Raw genomic sequence first — 15,920 nt, 5'->3', positions numbered from 1 at the left:
CGTATGTCACGGGCCAAGTAAACCCAACACAGCTCATGGTAGGGAGCCTGCGGAATGGCGAAGGGGGAGTTCTCAGTGAGCTAGTGGAGAGGCAGGTAGTCACCCTGGAGGTTTCAGCCGAATGTAGCCCCCTCCCTGCCTCCTGGGTCAGAGCCCATACTGACATGCCCCTACGGCTTTCCCATGGCCACTCAGTGATGCAGAGTGCTGCAGCTAACAGCATTTGCTTAGTAAAAGATAGTGCTTAATTTAAAAATAGGCACTCTCCCCCCAAAAATGGAAGGAGAGAAGTAACAACTGAGAAATCTCACAAAACTCCTGCTAACAGGTTTACTTTCGAGACAGGCAGTTGAGATATCAGGCCAGGGACTTTTTCTGAGCAGAACAGCTTGCCTGAGTGGCAATAAAACAAACAGAGTGACTCACATCTGCTGGTCTATGGCGCCCCACCCTTACCAGTTTACAAACAGAGAAGCAGCACATTCCAGCAGGGGCTCCTGCTCATGCCCCGCCACCAAGGATGCCGCTCTGGTGCCTGCTCCCAAAGAGGATTCTCCTTGTTTCCTCCAAGGGCCAAATGCTTATTTCTTTCTTTGACTCACTTTGACTTAGCTTGGCTTAGTTCGGCTCTTAACACACCTGTATACTATTTTGTACTTGGTCAGGCTTTATCCCTTCCGATTTGTGAGCTTATTTCAAAACCAAGACCAAGATTTAATCTGCAGAGTTCAAAAAACAGAACTTGGGTCAACCAATGAACATTACTTAGATTCAGATTTCAGCTCAACAGACAGAAGCCTTTTCTAAGAATTAGACTGTTCAAATATGGGCCCGGCTGCCCAGAGAAGTGTCAGCCCCTGGTTACTAGAAGGGCTCAGATAGATGCTGGCCACCTACTATTGGGGATGGCTCAAGGAGGACTCCTCCTCAGGTGAGAGGTCAGACCAAGGATGCTTCAAGGCCCCTTTGGGCTCCAAGATTCGGATTCTAAATATAGGTCTCAGGTGTAACCACAGTCTTGAAGTCACTCTGGCATGTTTTCATTTTGACATCAAGTGTCACCGTACAAAGCAGAAAGGTCACTAACAACGTGAGAAAAGAAACTATTGGCTGGGGTCAACTGGACCCTCCAGGCAGACCAGCCACCAGCCCTGACTCTGCAAACTTCTCTGGCTGCCTTTGCTCACACTTTGGGCAGAAATACTTGTGTTCAATATATTTTATTTGAAGGTAAGCTTTCCTCACAGGTTCTGAAACTTCATCAGCATGGGTTTGGTAAGAGAATCACCCCCATTCTACAAACCCCTACTTTGTATGGTTCCTTCTTTATAAACATACTATTTAATCTGACCCATGTGGTACCTTTGTTTCTTAAATAAGCAAATCTGTTGATTTTAGAACTGAACTAAAAAAGAGCAGGTGTATGGTTACTAAACTTTTTCCCCCCTGCCAATTTATAAACAAAAGAAATGGTTTCATGTTCAGCAAAATGTCACCTTGGGTTATTTCCTGGCCTTGGCAGATTAGGTTCTGGTTTGTAAGAGAGGACTTTAGTTGGAGAATGTGAAGTTTTCAAGATACAAGCTTATTTGAGGTGTTAAAAGGAGGCGGGGGGCACCCACCCAGCAGGTGAAAATAAGAATAAGTGTGGCAAGAATGTCCTCAAAAAGTGAAACAGTGACACCAACTCCCCACTGAGCAGAGCACAGGCCTGCAAAGTCCCACAGAAGAGACCAGATGGCTCAAGAACAGGCACATTCTTGGGGCAAGTGACAGAGTGTGAGCATGCCCGAGTAAAGAACCTGCCAGTCGAAAGGTAACAGGGCTGGCCAGACATTGAAGCACAGGAGGAAGGGAGACCTCCAGGCCCATGTTAGCAGAGCCACCTGAGCCATTTCTATGGGGGATGTGGAGACTGACGGTGGCACATTTTTGAACCATGCCCCAGACCCCAGCTCCCAGTGGGTGATGGCTTGGCTTCCATGCAGCTGCTCAAAGGAAAAGGGTGTTCTGGCTGGAGAGGGAAGTGACTAGACCCCTTGGATGTAAAGTTTTCCTTGTAAACTAGCAAACCCTTTAGTTTCATACATAGTCACTATACAGTCATGTCGTGAGTCTGCCGTGAGAGCCAGTCCACCCTCAGCAGTTTTTCAAAGCCTTTTTCCAAGCCTATAAGGCAAAAGATCAGAACTGTTCCGGAAGATCCATCATCAAAGCGCCCTGCATGGGTGTCCTGCCTGCCCTCCCCAGGGAGCCTCCAAGAACTGAGAACCTAAGAACTGGCCCTGGAGGGGAAGAGAGGAGTTGTCCACTTGGCTCCATTCATAAACACCCAGCCCCCAGCAAGGAGCCCTTGCCAGGGAGGTTTAGGATCACCACACTGCACCACATCAAAGACCAGCCACAGCCTCAAGGACAAAGGCAGAGTCTTTAAAAGCACTTTCCTTTCACACTCCCAAAAAAACCCCCACCTGAGCATGATGGTTCCCAAGAAGCACGGAGTAAATCCATTCAGGCTGGGGGAGTAGAAACCCCTTCCGAACCTGGGCAGCCCTCCCCCTGAAACCCCATCGCTGCCTTGGGATTGCTGCCATCCCCTCTAACTGGCCACCCTTCCCATCCCTGCCCCACTGGGCTGGATCAAGTCACTGGCACTTGGTTCGACTCCAGTCTTCCCTTAATGGAATTCCTGAAAGGCATTTATTAAAGGCACATTCCACTCATTTTAACCAGCCTGTCATCACAGGCCCTGGGAAATAGCTATGGAAATTAAGAGAAGGCAAACTTGAATTTGAGAAGGGTGTTGAAACACATTTCTAGAGCTTAGATGCAAACCAATACAGATAAGGGGGGGGGCTGCCCAGATTGTTTGACTCCTCCCTGGCTTTTGGCAAGGAAGAGGCTGGAGGGTCGGGTTCCAAATGAGGAGATGCTGTTTCATCCCCGCGGAGAGTTACCATGTTGGGACAGCAGCCTGGCTGAGGATTAGTGGAGAGAACTCGCTAAAGCCCCAGGTACGATTACTTTTGTTCTCAACCTGAATGTCATCACAAGGTAATCCTGGGAAGGGTGCTTAATTTCTGAGAATCATGTCACCTGCGTATGTGACAGCATGCCATGCACCTTGGCCTCCCTTCCCTGATGAGGGGACAGGACAGCTGGAGACTGTCCAAAGGACCAGGAGATTCCTTATGAATGGCAGAGGTGACTGACATCAAAACAGGTCAGTTAAAAGGGAAATCAGTTGGAATTGTCAAGGCAATCACTAATAGTTTCGTAAAACGGGGTGCCGCCCATCCATGTGATGGTGGATGGTCCAGTGGTGCGCCCTCCTCAGGGCCAGGTGCCTACTGGGTTCTTTGTTGGACCTTAGCCTCAAATCCCACAGACCTGCTGTCACGTCCCACCTTGTGTGTTCCGGTGACCTGGGATATGTCTCTGAACCTCATGTAGTCCATGGGTACAAAGGGCAGAATTAGCCCCTGAGCCCAGGACCGGCCTTAATTTCACAAATGGAAAGTGCTCCGGTCTCCTTTGGGGGGTCAGCACTATCCATAGGACCCCGCGCATTCCACTTGTAAATTGTGACCAGTTACATCCTAATAAAAAGAGGCCCCTGTGTGACGAGCCCCGAAAGCCAGAAAGTGCTATGTAAGTGTCAGGCCTCACCACCCACATCATCTCAGAAGTTCAGGATGCGGGTTCTCTTAGCGCGGGTCTTAAACGCTCCCAACAGTGTCTGCCTACAGGAAGCAGAAGCTGCCGTCCAAAGGGCTCAGTGACAACAACCAACCTAGATTGTTCAGGTGGGGTCCCCGACACAATAGCTTGTGTGCTGGCACCAGAGTCCATATTGTTCCAAATCTTTCGTCCTGTCAACTTATGCTGCTACGTTTGTGAATTCCTCAAGGGATAGTAATTACTGTGAGAAGCCCGTGAAATCATCCTTGGGGCGTACTTTTTTCTCTGGGGAATGGTTCCTTTCTACTAGGAATCTATTATATGATCTAGTTTTTCCTCCAAAGGCATCATTAATCATATGGTGAAAATGTAATTACGATTGAAAATACGAGATGCCTTGTGCAATGCCATAATCACTGCTTGGCAACAGTCAAGCTCAAGAACGTCGAAGAACCAGTGCCCGACCCCTCCTCCTGCAACAAGCCATTGACCACTCACACCTTTGTGCTAAGGACTATGATGTTCTGCCTTCTTTCTTTAAAATAATTACGTAGGAGTTTATAAGACTCTTCTGATCACAGTGCAAGCCTTGCTATAGGATTCTGTGTCGAGTCGGTGTCCCACACCATGTTCTGGCTGAAATTATGTGAGAAAAAGACTTCCCTGGAATTTACTGGCGTCGTCCTGGGGTTTTGTGATGGAAAGAAAGCTGGGCTGGGAGTCAGACAGCCAGAGCCCAGCGTTGGCTCTGACCTTCTGCTCTCGAGCTCTCTTCCCCTCGCTATGCAGCCAGGAGCTACAGCTCTCACAGCTCTCACATCCAGAGATGCGCCTCTCCTGCGCGATTCCCGGGGCGCCCAACCCCAGTGTGGCCATTACAGTGAGCTCCACATGTAAGGCTGAATTTAAACAATTAAAAACAAATTGATAGAGACAGCAAAACTGATATGGTGAGAGAGGTAAGAGAAAGACCTCCTTCCCCAAAGGCCGGTCACACTTGGTGTCACACTGAGGTGGTGCCAAATACACAGTTGCACATCGAGAAAAAAGGGAAATGAGAGAGAGGCTGGCAGCCGACTTCTCAGCTCAACCTCATTGTTGCTGGGGACAGAGACAATTGCCAGCAGTGAGAGGGACAAAGGGAGAAAGGCACGTTGAGCGAAAGTAGCCAGACCTGAGGGGGGCTGGGAAGCAAGCAGGGGGACGGTGAACCTGGTGGGAAAGGTACAGGTGGAATTCACAGGTGTCAGCCCAGTGCCTGGGCCCAGACTCAATGCTGGCTTGTACTGTTCGTCCTGGGGGTGGTTCTTTTGGGGAAATATGGCCTCCAAGTTACAAGCTCACTGGAGATGTAGCACTGGGGAGCCTGCTGGTGAGGGGACGCAGTGGGCACTGAGATGAACCTCAGTGGCGAACTCCCCTTATCCAGGAAAACTCTAGGCTTCCCTGGGTGCGGCCTCTAGTCTGGTGGGGCAGCCAATCCAGCAAGCAGCAGCAGAGCAGGCCCCATGGGAACCAAGCCTGGGAAAGAAAGCGCTGCTTCCCTGTGGCTACAGAGCCCCTGGTACCCCTAAGGCCCAAGGCAGACTGCAGGGTCGGAAATCACTGCCCCCAGTCCCAGGCCTGCCTGGTTAGCTGGGCCACATGGGCAAGCCTTAACCACTCGGTTTCCTGGTATTTAGTGAGAAGGTGGACAAGTATTTCCCACCCTGAATTTATGCTGGAGTGAAAACCCATCTAAATTCTGAATTGCAGGGTACCAAGAGCAAAAGAAATGATGGTGCACACAGTGGGGGAAGGGCAGACACAGGTGCTGCTGCTAAGGAGGGGGCCTGGGAGGAAGCCAGAAATTGGCCCTTGCTGGGTAACAAACTGCCACGGGGATACAGAAGCCCCATGGTGCCCAGCTTCCTCTGGCCTTAACCACAGCAGACTCTGGGCGGTCCCTCTGGGGTCACTGCCTCCGCCTCCCTTCTGGAGCCCACAGGGGTTACTGTAGGGCAAGTGTCTATCTAGCAGCCACTTGAGCTGAACTTCCAAGTGGCGGCCCCTCCCTCACTGATTAAGACCCATCAGGGTTGGGGACGTTGGACAGTTAGTGTGACCAGTTCTAACATTCAGAGAATACGGGGTGGACAAGCCATACACCTGACTGGGAGACGATACCCTCCACTTGCAGATGTTGGTTGAGTACCTGCTGTGTTGGGTTTCAAGCCAAGATTCTGCCACAGTTTTCAGATGTTTGCATTTCTGCATTGCGAGCTATCTTCCCTTAAAGGGGAGCCATCCAAGCGTTTTCAACCATCAGGACACATTCTAAGGCCACATGTGTCAGAGGGACAGAAGCTGATCTATGCTGCCCACAGGTTTGCTAGAATTTGTCTACACAGACAAACCAAGCCAACCATAACAAGGTCGCCTGGTGCATGTTTTCGGTAAAAGCTTTTGTCAAGTTCAGGAGAAAAAGGCTGAAACCCTATGTTGAAATTTCAATAGGCTCAAATGAATGAGCCCCACCCTGAGCCTGTCATAGAATTTCTTAACAAAACAGGCTGGATACTGTGAAAATGTAAGTGTCAGATAACAACGCTGTACAACCAGCGGGTGAGAAGGTTTAGGATCTGCTGCTGGTTGTGCAAACAGACATGAAGTCACCCAACAGCCAACCTGGCTGGCAGGTCCCAGCGACCACTCAGCCCAGGTTCTAAAATCCCGGTGACCAAGAAGTCCCGAGTGCCCATGCCAACAGCCTCAACGCTGAGCTTCAAGAGAGGAGGAAAATAAATGTAATAGAGTGGGGAAAGGGAAAGAAAAGTTAAAAAGTGTCTTGGTCGGTCTTTTTCTAAAAATAAGAAGGGTCAGATCTGGATTTAAAAATTACAATGTTCCAGTGGTATGCAGGTCACTTTCATTGTCCCAAATACCTCATAGATTTTCAAGGTGTTTTAAATGATTCGTTAGAAACCAGGGACCATCGTTTCTTGATGACGTATAGTGTCCTCTCCCGGTGGGGGGATGATGGATGGGTGCCCGGAGCAGAGGGAGGTGAGTAAGTGCCATAGGAATAGGTCAGAAATACCAACCCAGGGGCACTGACTCCACACACTCTGAAAATCTAGAGCTGACAAAGGAGCATCCAGGTTGCTAAGAAAACTTAAAATACCATCATTTGTCAATTCCAGTTCACATGCAACCAGCTTGTGGCAAACTCCTGGACTGTATGGCTTTCCAGAGAGCCCTCGCGTTCCCTCTTCCCTATCTCTTCTACTTTTATCTCTATGGTATATTTGACAACAATTTACGTTTTTTTAATATCCCATCAACGCCACCCATGAGAGTCCTTTAAAGATCTTTAAACGTAAATGATTGGTTTTGAGGGGTCAGGCTAAGTCACTGGCTACCTTGTAACACTTCAAACCTGGGAGGGAGCCCTCGTCTTCCATTTTGCTCTGAAACATTAAAAAATAGTCCCATCTTGAAAGACTAACGTAAACAGCCTCCAGTAAAGGGGGCCCTCCGAGTGCACTCCAGAAACCAGCACTCGTGGGCTCTGGCCGACCTTTGTAAATTCTCTGTACTCACATCAGGAGTTAAGAGCCACTGCGAACCTTGGATCATCTAATCCGCCTGTTCACATTATAGGTGAGGAAAAGCAGGCACCGAGCAATGAGGTCAACCGGCCGCGGCAGTGACAGTGGGGCAGTGACAGTGGGAAGGAGGCTCTGCCCGAAACTGCCAGGCCTAGCTTTTCCCAAACAGCCTGTCGCTTCCTTCCCAGGTCCCTCCCGCCTCCGGACGCACACAGCAGCCTCCTCCCTACCTTTTTTCCTCCACCAGGGTCCTTCGGGGACCGAGTAGGAAAGGTCCTTGAATTCAATGTTGACAGCCGCCCTCCGAGGCAACGAGGAAAAGCGCTGGGCCTCTGTCAGGTTGTTGTCCACTTTTTTCAGGTGCCCGTTCAGCAGGTCCTTCTCGGTGGTGTCCACGTTACTGGAGACCACCTCATCCACCGAGACGCACACCGACTTGGGCTCCGTCATGGTCATCGCTGCAGAATAGCTGCTGGCGTTCTGGAAAGACGGGGGAGCCAGGAGAGGTTAGAAGCCGCAGCGGGAAAAGAGCGCCGGGGACTGACCCCTGGGCTCAAGGTCATTGCTTCTTACACCACAAAGTGACTTTGGCAAGAGAAGCAAACTCACCTCGAGGAATCTGTTATCTCTAGGCACCGCTTTTTACTCTATTAAAACAATATGAAGAAAAAGATATCTTTTTCTAAAGGTTCGGTGACCATGGGCAAATCAATATGCTTTAGGCCCCGCCAAAGCCCAGAGGAACCCTGGGGTGGGAAAATATTATACTGTGCTTTCTCTAGCTGTCTCTTGAATCAAGAGAGAACATTCCAGCCCAGCCGGCATGGCTCAGTGGTTGAGCACTGACTACGATCCAGGAGGTCATGGTTCGATTCCTGGTCAGGGCACATGCCCAGGTTGCAGGCTCGATTCCCACACAGTAGGGGGCGTGCAGGAGGCAGCCAATCAATGATTCTCATCATTCATATTTCTCTCTCTCTCTCTTCCTCTCTCTGAAATTAATAAAACACACACACACACACACACATATATATATATATTTTTTTTTTTTAAAGAGGGAACATTCCAAAAGTCCCAAAGCATGGGCCTCTGGCAACGCTTCTTCATACTGCTGAAGGCAGTTGACCTGATTGGAAGGGGCCATGGATAACCGTCTGGAGTAACTCGGGCCCTTGTGACTGCGGGAGGACTGGGGACACACCGTGGTGCTGTTGTTTGAGGTTTTTTTTCCCCATAGGTTTGTTAGCCATTGCTTTAGAGCTGATAGCTTTTGGATCATAATTGTTTCTAATCAAACATCCAAAACAAAACTTGAGAGTGGATGAGAAATATTCTTATAAACCTAGTAACTCATGCGGCCAAAACAAGCCGTCCCCGTATTGGAATGCCCTACTGAGGGCACCTGACTGTGTCCTGAAGACCTGGCCTTTTTTTCCATCGTGGTATTTAAGGGCCCACAAGTCTTAGAGGGCTTGGTGGTTTCAAATGTCTAAAGCACAGAGGGATGGGCAGATGTGGGCATAGGGGTTTCTGGTTCTTGTGATGTTTGAAAATGTTGCTTTGACATTTCAGAAAAAGGCACGGGTGCACACGCGCATGCACGCACACACGTCTCAGGCATCTCCTACCCCTGGAAAGCTTACCCAAATAAAAACTCAGCCAGTATACTGACTATAACACTCTGTGGATAAAAATTAAAGTGCAGAATAAAACTGACAAAATTAAGCCTGGTTTGCTTCTGGCACCAAGCATGTGAAATGTTTCAAATGCAAACATAAGTAGGTTTGTTCACGCCGGAAACCAGGGAAGGTCTGTGTTGGCCCAACATCGGGGCTCCTCAGAGCCTTGGCATGACAGTGTGCCTCTCCAGCTCCCAAGAGGCAGCCACAGGGTGCCAACTCTGCCTCTGAGCTTGCCCCGGCCTTCTGTGTCTGGGCCTCTTGAAGGAGTATAGCAGACCCTGCCACAGCTCAGCACGCTCTTGGCTTTGGCTGATGGGGAGAAATTATGTACCTTCAGCTCTGACACCAGAGCAGGCACCAAATGCCATCCCTTTGCCCACCCATCTTGTCCTTTGGGGCACATGCTGCCGTCCCAGGATTATAACCCACTTTAACTCCATAATTGCCCTTGAAACACCAAATCCTGGCCTTGTGGATAGTGGAGGGAGCAATGGGCAAGACAGTTAGCTCCAGGCCCGGTCCCCCAGGTTTCTTCTCAACCTCACCATACCACCCAAGTGAAAAAGCTAACCGTGTGGTCAAGCCCACATCCTGCTGGCAGGTGTGGCTCTAACCTGGGATCCTGAATCGCCTTGTAATCAGTTGTGGGTGAGGAGTACCCAGCAACCTCTCCAGTGATGGTCCCCCTTGACTTCCACCCCAGCATTCTGGCTGCCACAGACCATCCATACCCTCCCCCAGAACCCACCACAGGCGTCAACCCCTGAGGAGGCCCAGGAATAGGTCACAGCTTTCCTTTCTGATGAACACGGGAATGAACACCATTACTCCAACCACCCAGGACGGGACCGCTGTAGGGGATGCCTGGCTTGTATTATGATGAGGGCCTGGCTTTCCCCTCCAGAGCCCAAGGCTATCTTTTCTCACTCATTCATTTACAAATTGAGCACCAAATAAAGCCCTGGGGGTTAGCAGTCAGCCACACAAACTTGGCCTATGGCCTCAGCAAACTCCGGTTCAAGATTGGGCCCCAGGCAAGAATTTAGGCAATTAGTTACAATACTGTGAGGCAAGAACAACCAGGAGAGGATGCAGAGACTCAGAAGGGGTGTGCAACGCTGTGCAGGACAAAACTGGGTGACCAAGTGATTTGGGAGTGAGAGAGAGAGAGAGAAGCCAGAGTCAAGGACTCACTATTTCAAGTATTAAAGAATAGCGCCTCCTGCATAGTAGGCAAGTGCCTATAAACAATGACTATTGATTCAGCAAGTACAATGTGCCCATTAAACTCCAGGCTGCATAGACTATGCCTCTTACTATCTCCCCGCCTCCAGCAGGGGGTATTATCATCTCCCCCCTCATCCATTTCGGAGGACGGATCTAAGGCACAGAAAGATGCCGGACCTGCCCAGGACCCCACGGTTAGTGAGTAGCCAAGCCAGTGTCCAGCTCTGTGTGGCTTCCATACCTGCACCCTGTCCCAGCCAGCATCCCTAGCAGTGCTTGGCTTTTAACAGACAAGTTGTAGGTGACCCTGGTCATCGCAGCCCCTGTCCATTATAGGGAAAGCCATACACACACACACACACACACACACAAAAAAAAAAAAAAACACACAGAAAAAACCATACAACCCCACCCCCAAATACGCTGACACCAAAGCTGTGCACACCACTATCCATCCACCTTTCCTTCAAGGGTGTCCACGGCCTCGCCCAATTAATAAAATCACAGCATCCTGTATGATGGGAGGCAGTGGCTGTCACTCTGAAATAGACCGGCTCTCTGGAAACACCCTCAGATGAGAGCAACCAGCAATGTAGGTTACAGCTTGTCGTCCTCAGCCTCCTGAGCTCATTAATAATGAAAGAAATATATCTTCCCTCCCCACTGGTTCCTCCTCATTGCTTCCCTACCTTACTGAAGCATTGTCTTGACCTCGCCCTTCCACGTACAATTTGTGCTGCATAATAAGTGGTAAGTAACAGTAAACCCATTCAGGGGTGCTGAATGCCCCTGTTTGGAGTGATCCTGCCTGCTGTTGGTGAGCATATTTCCTGGGGTGCTGGTTTCAATTTGAATGCAAACATATAGAGATGCCTATTTACCCAGGGAAACATAGTTACAGAAACACATGCACACGCACACGCACACACATGCAGCAGCAGCAGTGTGGGAAAGGGAGGAAGGGAAGAGGTACCAGGTGCTGGCACGCACTCTCTCACTTCTCAGCTTATCACCACTGGCTTTGGTTCCCACCTGGGCAGATCCTTCCCTGGTACCCTGGGCACGTTAGAGAAAAATGTACTGAGGAGAATTCTCAAGGCCACTGCCTGCGGGAAAACAACCCAAACAGCACACCCTCAACTAAGTGAAGGGCAGATGCCACTTGCATGGTTACTGGGGATGCCAACCTCACCCAAACCAAATCCCGGCTTCCAACAGCCTCGAATACCAGGATCCCATTGGGAACCCGTGCCCAGCCCTCCCACCAGCTCAGGGACTCCACTACCCAGATGGTACTGGCTGCTCTTTAAACTCTCCCCTTGTCCAGTCAGCCTGGGCTAAACCCCACAGCCAGGGCGATGGGAAAGCAAACCTCAGGGTCTTAGGGAGCTCTCCAGTGCCATTGTTTATGACCTGAGTAGAATTTTTTTAATAATAATAATAATAAAAGTACAAAGTTTTCAGGGAGGAAAATGATTTTCAAAAAAAAAAAAAAAAAAGTTCCCTAGGAAGAAAAAAAAAAAATGAGCCCAGCCACTAGCACCTCCGAGTGAGAACAAAACGCTTGAGTTCTGGGGCTGTATCAACCACAGCATCACATACGAACAATCTTGACATGAAAGCCTCTGTACCTCAGAACATTCAGATTCATTCTTTCCCACATGTTTAAGCCACTCTTGCAGCGTTACAGGACCTCAAGAGTTACCCAGCGCCTGAAAGACCTGGAACTTTCTTTACTTACAACTAACAGTGATAATCTCCTTAATTTTCCATGGTCCGCATAATTTAGGAATTCCAGAGGTGGGCAGATGTAAAAGGCAGAATTGCCAAGTGTGACCCAAACACTCAACCACATCAGAGCAAATGTTGTGAGGAGGAAATTGCCTTTCCTGTTTTTTTTCATCCCCTCTTATCTGTAAGAAGCCGAGTAAAAAAAAAGGCAGAGCAAGCCCAGGGACAGGACCTGGCCGTGAGGCCCCCGCTGTCCCCTGCTCCACCAGCCTCCTTAACGCGCCCGGCCCCATTCTCTGGGTTTACACGAAATCATTATATAATGAGCTGGCGGGCGCGGCATGCGCTACAGTAACCTGTTTGGAATCATAGGATGCAGTTGGCAGAGCGGAGCATGCGCAGACACCCGGCAAGGGGTTTTTTTTTTCTTGAGCTTAAAGCAAGAGGTAACTGTCGGTCACATAGCGCTGAGCTCCGCTGACTTCAATACAGGATGCTAAAAATGAAATAAGGCGCGGGGCGGGGGTGACAGATCGGCGCCGCTGTGCACTGTGGGCTTACAGCCCGTGGGGACGAACTAGCGGGATAGTAAATACACTGAGGGTGGAAAAAGGGATGGGTAGGGAGGGCGATACGGGCTGGAACACATAACATTCCCTATTTGTACTTTAGGTGACCTGGAATCTAGTTCAGAAGTACCCAGCTGCAGTGCCGGCTTGCTGGGCGTAGAAATGAAAGGCCCTAGGATGGGTGGGTCGATGGTTACTTTGTTGTTTGTTTTGTCCTAATGTGAGTTTATGGAGCTATTATAAACGAGCACGAGGAGACTCCACCACCCCTGGGAAAAGCACTTGCTGTATCTAGCAATGAACTCGCCGGCACCCGGTGGTCCCCCTACAGAGCTGGTACCCTCCGGAGACCTTAAACGAGCGCCTGCGTCCCCACCCAGTCTCTCAAGGGTGCAGGAAGGTGGCCTGCAGGTATCCAGACTCGCTCTCGCCTGCCTAAGCCCGGGGCTCCGCCGCCCCCTCCCGAGCAGGTCCCAGGGAGGCAGGCCCCGGGGAGATCAGGGGCAGTGCGGACTCCGGCTGCGGGAAGCTGCTCCCTCTTTTGTTCCCCCAGATCCTGCCCGGCGCTCCAGAGGGTGGAGCGAGAAGTGCCGGCTCCGGGAGCGCGGGCCGCCCGCGCCCGCAGGGGACGGGACCCTCTCAGGCCCCGCTGCCGCCCTGCCCTCCGCAGGACGCTCCAGGTCCCCAGGCCCCAGGCCCCTCCGCCAGAGGAGACGAGGTCAAGGCCGTCCCGCCCACTCCTGGCCCCTCCACCTTCCGGGCGTCCTCCGCGGGTGCAAAGAGCATCCCGCAGTGCCAGGTGGCCAGGACGTGGGCGATGGGAGACGGGCACCTCCTCGGGGACCCAGGGGCAGGTGTCGAGGTGAGACTGCGGGTCTTTGTGTTTCTTGCTCTATTGGGAAACGGGACTAAGCCCCGGGGACGTAGGATGCGCTCACTCACCAAGGCAGTGCCAACCGAGAAAGCGGCCATCATACAGGCCATGCCCCGGGGGCGGCGGCGGCGGCGGGGACCAGGCGGCGGCGGGGACCAGGCGGCAGCGGCGACAGCGGCGGGGATGGGCGGGGATGGGCGGCGCGCACCAGGCTGCGCTCGCTGCAGGCTCGGCCGCTGCGCGCTGAGCGGGCTCGGGCTCGGGCTCCGGCTCCTAGGGCTGCTGCTGCTCCGGCCCCGCCCCGCGCAGGCCCCGCCCACGCCCAGCCATTGGCCAGGGGGCGGGGTGGGCGGGGCCTGCAGGTGCGCGTGCTCTTGTTTTGCTCCTGCTGGGGGCAGCTGGTCCAGCTCCCTGGCATCCCCCTACCCCAGCCACCCGCGCCCCCGGGCCTAGCAGACGCCGTGGGGCCTTCCCCAGCGCCGGAGTCTGGAAACTCGAGGGGTTAGGCCAGCGGCCGAAGGCTCCTACAGACAGTGGGGTCCCCCTCTAGGACCGTCACCTCCAAGCATGAGCGGCTGTGGCCAGACCAGGAGTCTGGGGAGGGAGAGGAAGGGACAGGGGATCTTCTCTTTTCTTTTTTCTTTCTTGGGCACCTCTCTGCGGGGTAGGACCCTGGAGACTAACGAAGGGATGATCGCCCGGCCGGCGTGGCTCAGCGGTTGAGCATGGACCTGTGATCTAAGAGATCGTCGTGGTTTGATTCCTGGTCAGGGCACATGCCTGGGTTGCAGGCTCAATCCCCAGTGGGGGATGTGCAGGAGGCGGCCGATCAATGACTCTCTTATCAGTGATGTTTCTATCTCTCCCTCTCTTTTCCTCTCTCTGAAATCAATAAAGATATATTAAAAAAAAAAAAAAAAAAAGATAGTTTTTTAAATAGAGAGAGATGACAGCTCCAACGCCCCCTTCCTCACCACAGCTCCTTATCTGGTGTAACCCCTCCCCCAACACACACACACTGAGGCAATGCACACTCATACAGGCAACATTGCTTTGTGCCAGTTGCAGAACTAAGTGCTGGTAACAAAGGGCTGGTAACTTAGGTGACAACGCCCAGGCCTCTGTCCTCCCCCTCTCCCTCCCCTCCCCCCCACTCCAGCTTGCTTTTGCAAAGTGGTATTTCCAATGCCCTGCTCAGTACCTGGTCCACAGCTGTGTTCATGTAACTGAATAAGGAATGACACTCCAGACACCCTCTCATTTAGCCCCAGACTGGAATATCAGATGTCCTGGCGTCTGCTAAAGCCCTTATTATATATGAGTGGGACCATTTCTTGGTAACCATGGTGACAAGGCATTCTTTACTCCCAATCTCAGAGGCTAATGCCGTTTGTTCAGTAGTTTTCAGGTTGGGACCGTGCACGGGAATGCATTTTTTCTCACCTCTGGCACACCTGGGTCTCCCATCACCATCCCCACCTCAGATGAGCAAGCCTCTGTCTTTCTTCTCACCTAGAAAAGAACACAGCTTTTCATGCCAGGCAGGTGGACTTCACACCCACACCCACAGGTCTGATGACCGTAACCAAATTCTCCCCTCAAATCAAAGGGGGTATGAGGTATGAGTTCACAGGGGAGACGGCCTTGCTTTTGTCTGAATAGTTTCACTTGGAGAGTTGATGCATTACCTCAATTCTTTCTGCCTGCTGTATTTCCAGGTGCCGCTCTCCACATGCCAGGCCCAGGAGGCCATGAGGTACCTTAAACGTACTCACCAGGGGAGGCAACCACCTCTAGACCAAGGTGCCTCATCTCTGGGGCCTGGGGTCATGTACAGCCCTGCTCCAGGGGCAGAGAGGACATAAATCAGGAGAGGATGACACAGAAGGCAGCTGTGAGAATCTTGCTGAACACTGCACAGCTACGTGACTGGACAAGTGACACCACACTGGTCCTGTTGAGCTGCCATCTATTTTCTGTCCAATATCTAGTCTCCTCACTCCTAAGAATACATGCAGAGTTTCCTCCGGGAAGCCCCCCCTCCCCCCCGTTCTATGCCATGTGATTGATTTGTAGCAGTGGTTGGTCAGGAACCAGAGGTGGATGCTTGCTGGGCTCCTGGGAATAGCCAAGGGGACAGTGTGCAGAGCCTGAGGATTAAGCCAGAGAGGGAAGACAGTGACAGACTGGGTCCTTGTTGGCATGGCTTGAGCTGCTGGCTTTTCTGTTATGGGCCCCCAGAAGGGCCCCCACTTACACATCTATTATCACAATGATAACAATAATCTCAGCCACATGGGAAGTGATGCCTGTCAAGCTCCCTCACCATGCACGGCACGTAGCAAGCACTCCAATTCTGATCCTCTCTAATGTTACCTTCTGTGCCGAATTAGGGGATAAACAAATGGTAGAGTAGGTCATACATGTGACATCTGTATCAGGACTCCTGGTTGTAAAGGACAGAAACCCAACTCCAACCTGCTTATGCTAAAGGTAGTGCATGGTCTTAGGTGACAGAGGTTCCAGGTGCACTCTTCCAGGCCTGCCAGGGCTGGGCACCCATTCC

The 15,920-nt window shown here is 51.5% G+C and overlaps 1 protein-coding gene across 2 annotated transcripts in view; it reads right to left on the bottom strand.

Moving 5' to 3' along the window:
- The window catches only part of ABCG1 (ATP binding cassette subfamily G member 1), a 39,864-nt gene extending 26,371 nt beyond the window's left edge, over positions 1–13,493 (bottom strand). For both annotated transcript variants that reach the window (XM_016221030.2, XM_016221040.2), the window contains exons 1-2: positions 13,423–13,493; positions 7,502–7,751 (exon numbers count right to left, since the gene is read on the bottom strand). In XM_016221030.2, coding sequence (XP_016076516.1) covers positions 7,502–7,751; positions 13,423–13,464 — 292 coding nt within the window. In that variant the 5' untranslated portion in view covers positions 13,465–13,493. The remainder of the gene's footprint in view (positions 1–7,501; positions 7,752–13,422) is intronic.
- Positions 13,494–15,920: the final 2,427 nt, after the last annotated feature.

The sequence above is a fragment of the Miniopterus natalensis genome, chromosome 6 (genome assembly GCF_054644295.1).
Source record: "Miniopterus natalensis isolate mMinNat1 chromosome 6, mMinNat1.hap1, whole genome shotgun sequence".
In the NCBI taxonomy this organism is placed as follows: domain Eukaryota; kingdom Metazoa; phylum Chordata; class Mammalia; order Chiroptera; family Miniopteridae; genus Miniopterus; species Miniopterus natalensis.
Note: the sequence above shows the minus strand (reverse complement) of the source record. Positions and strands in the feature narration are given on the sequence as shown.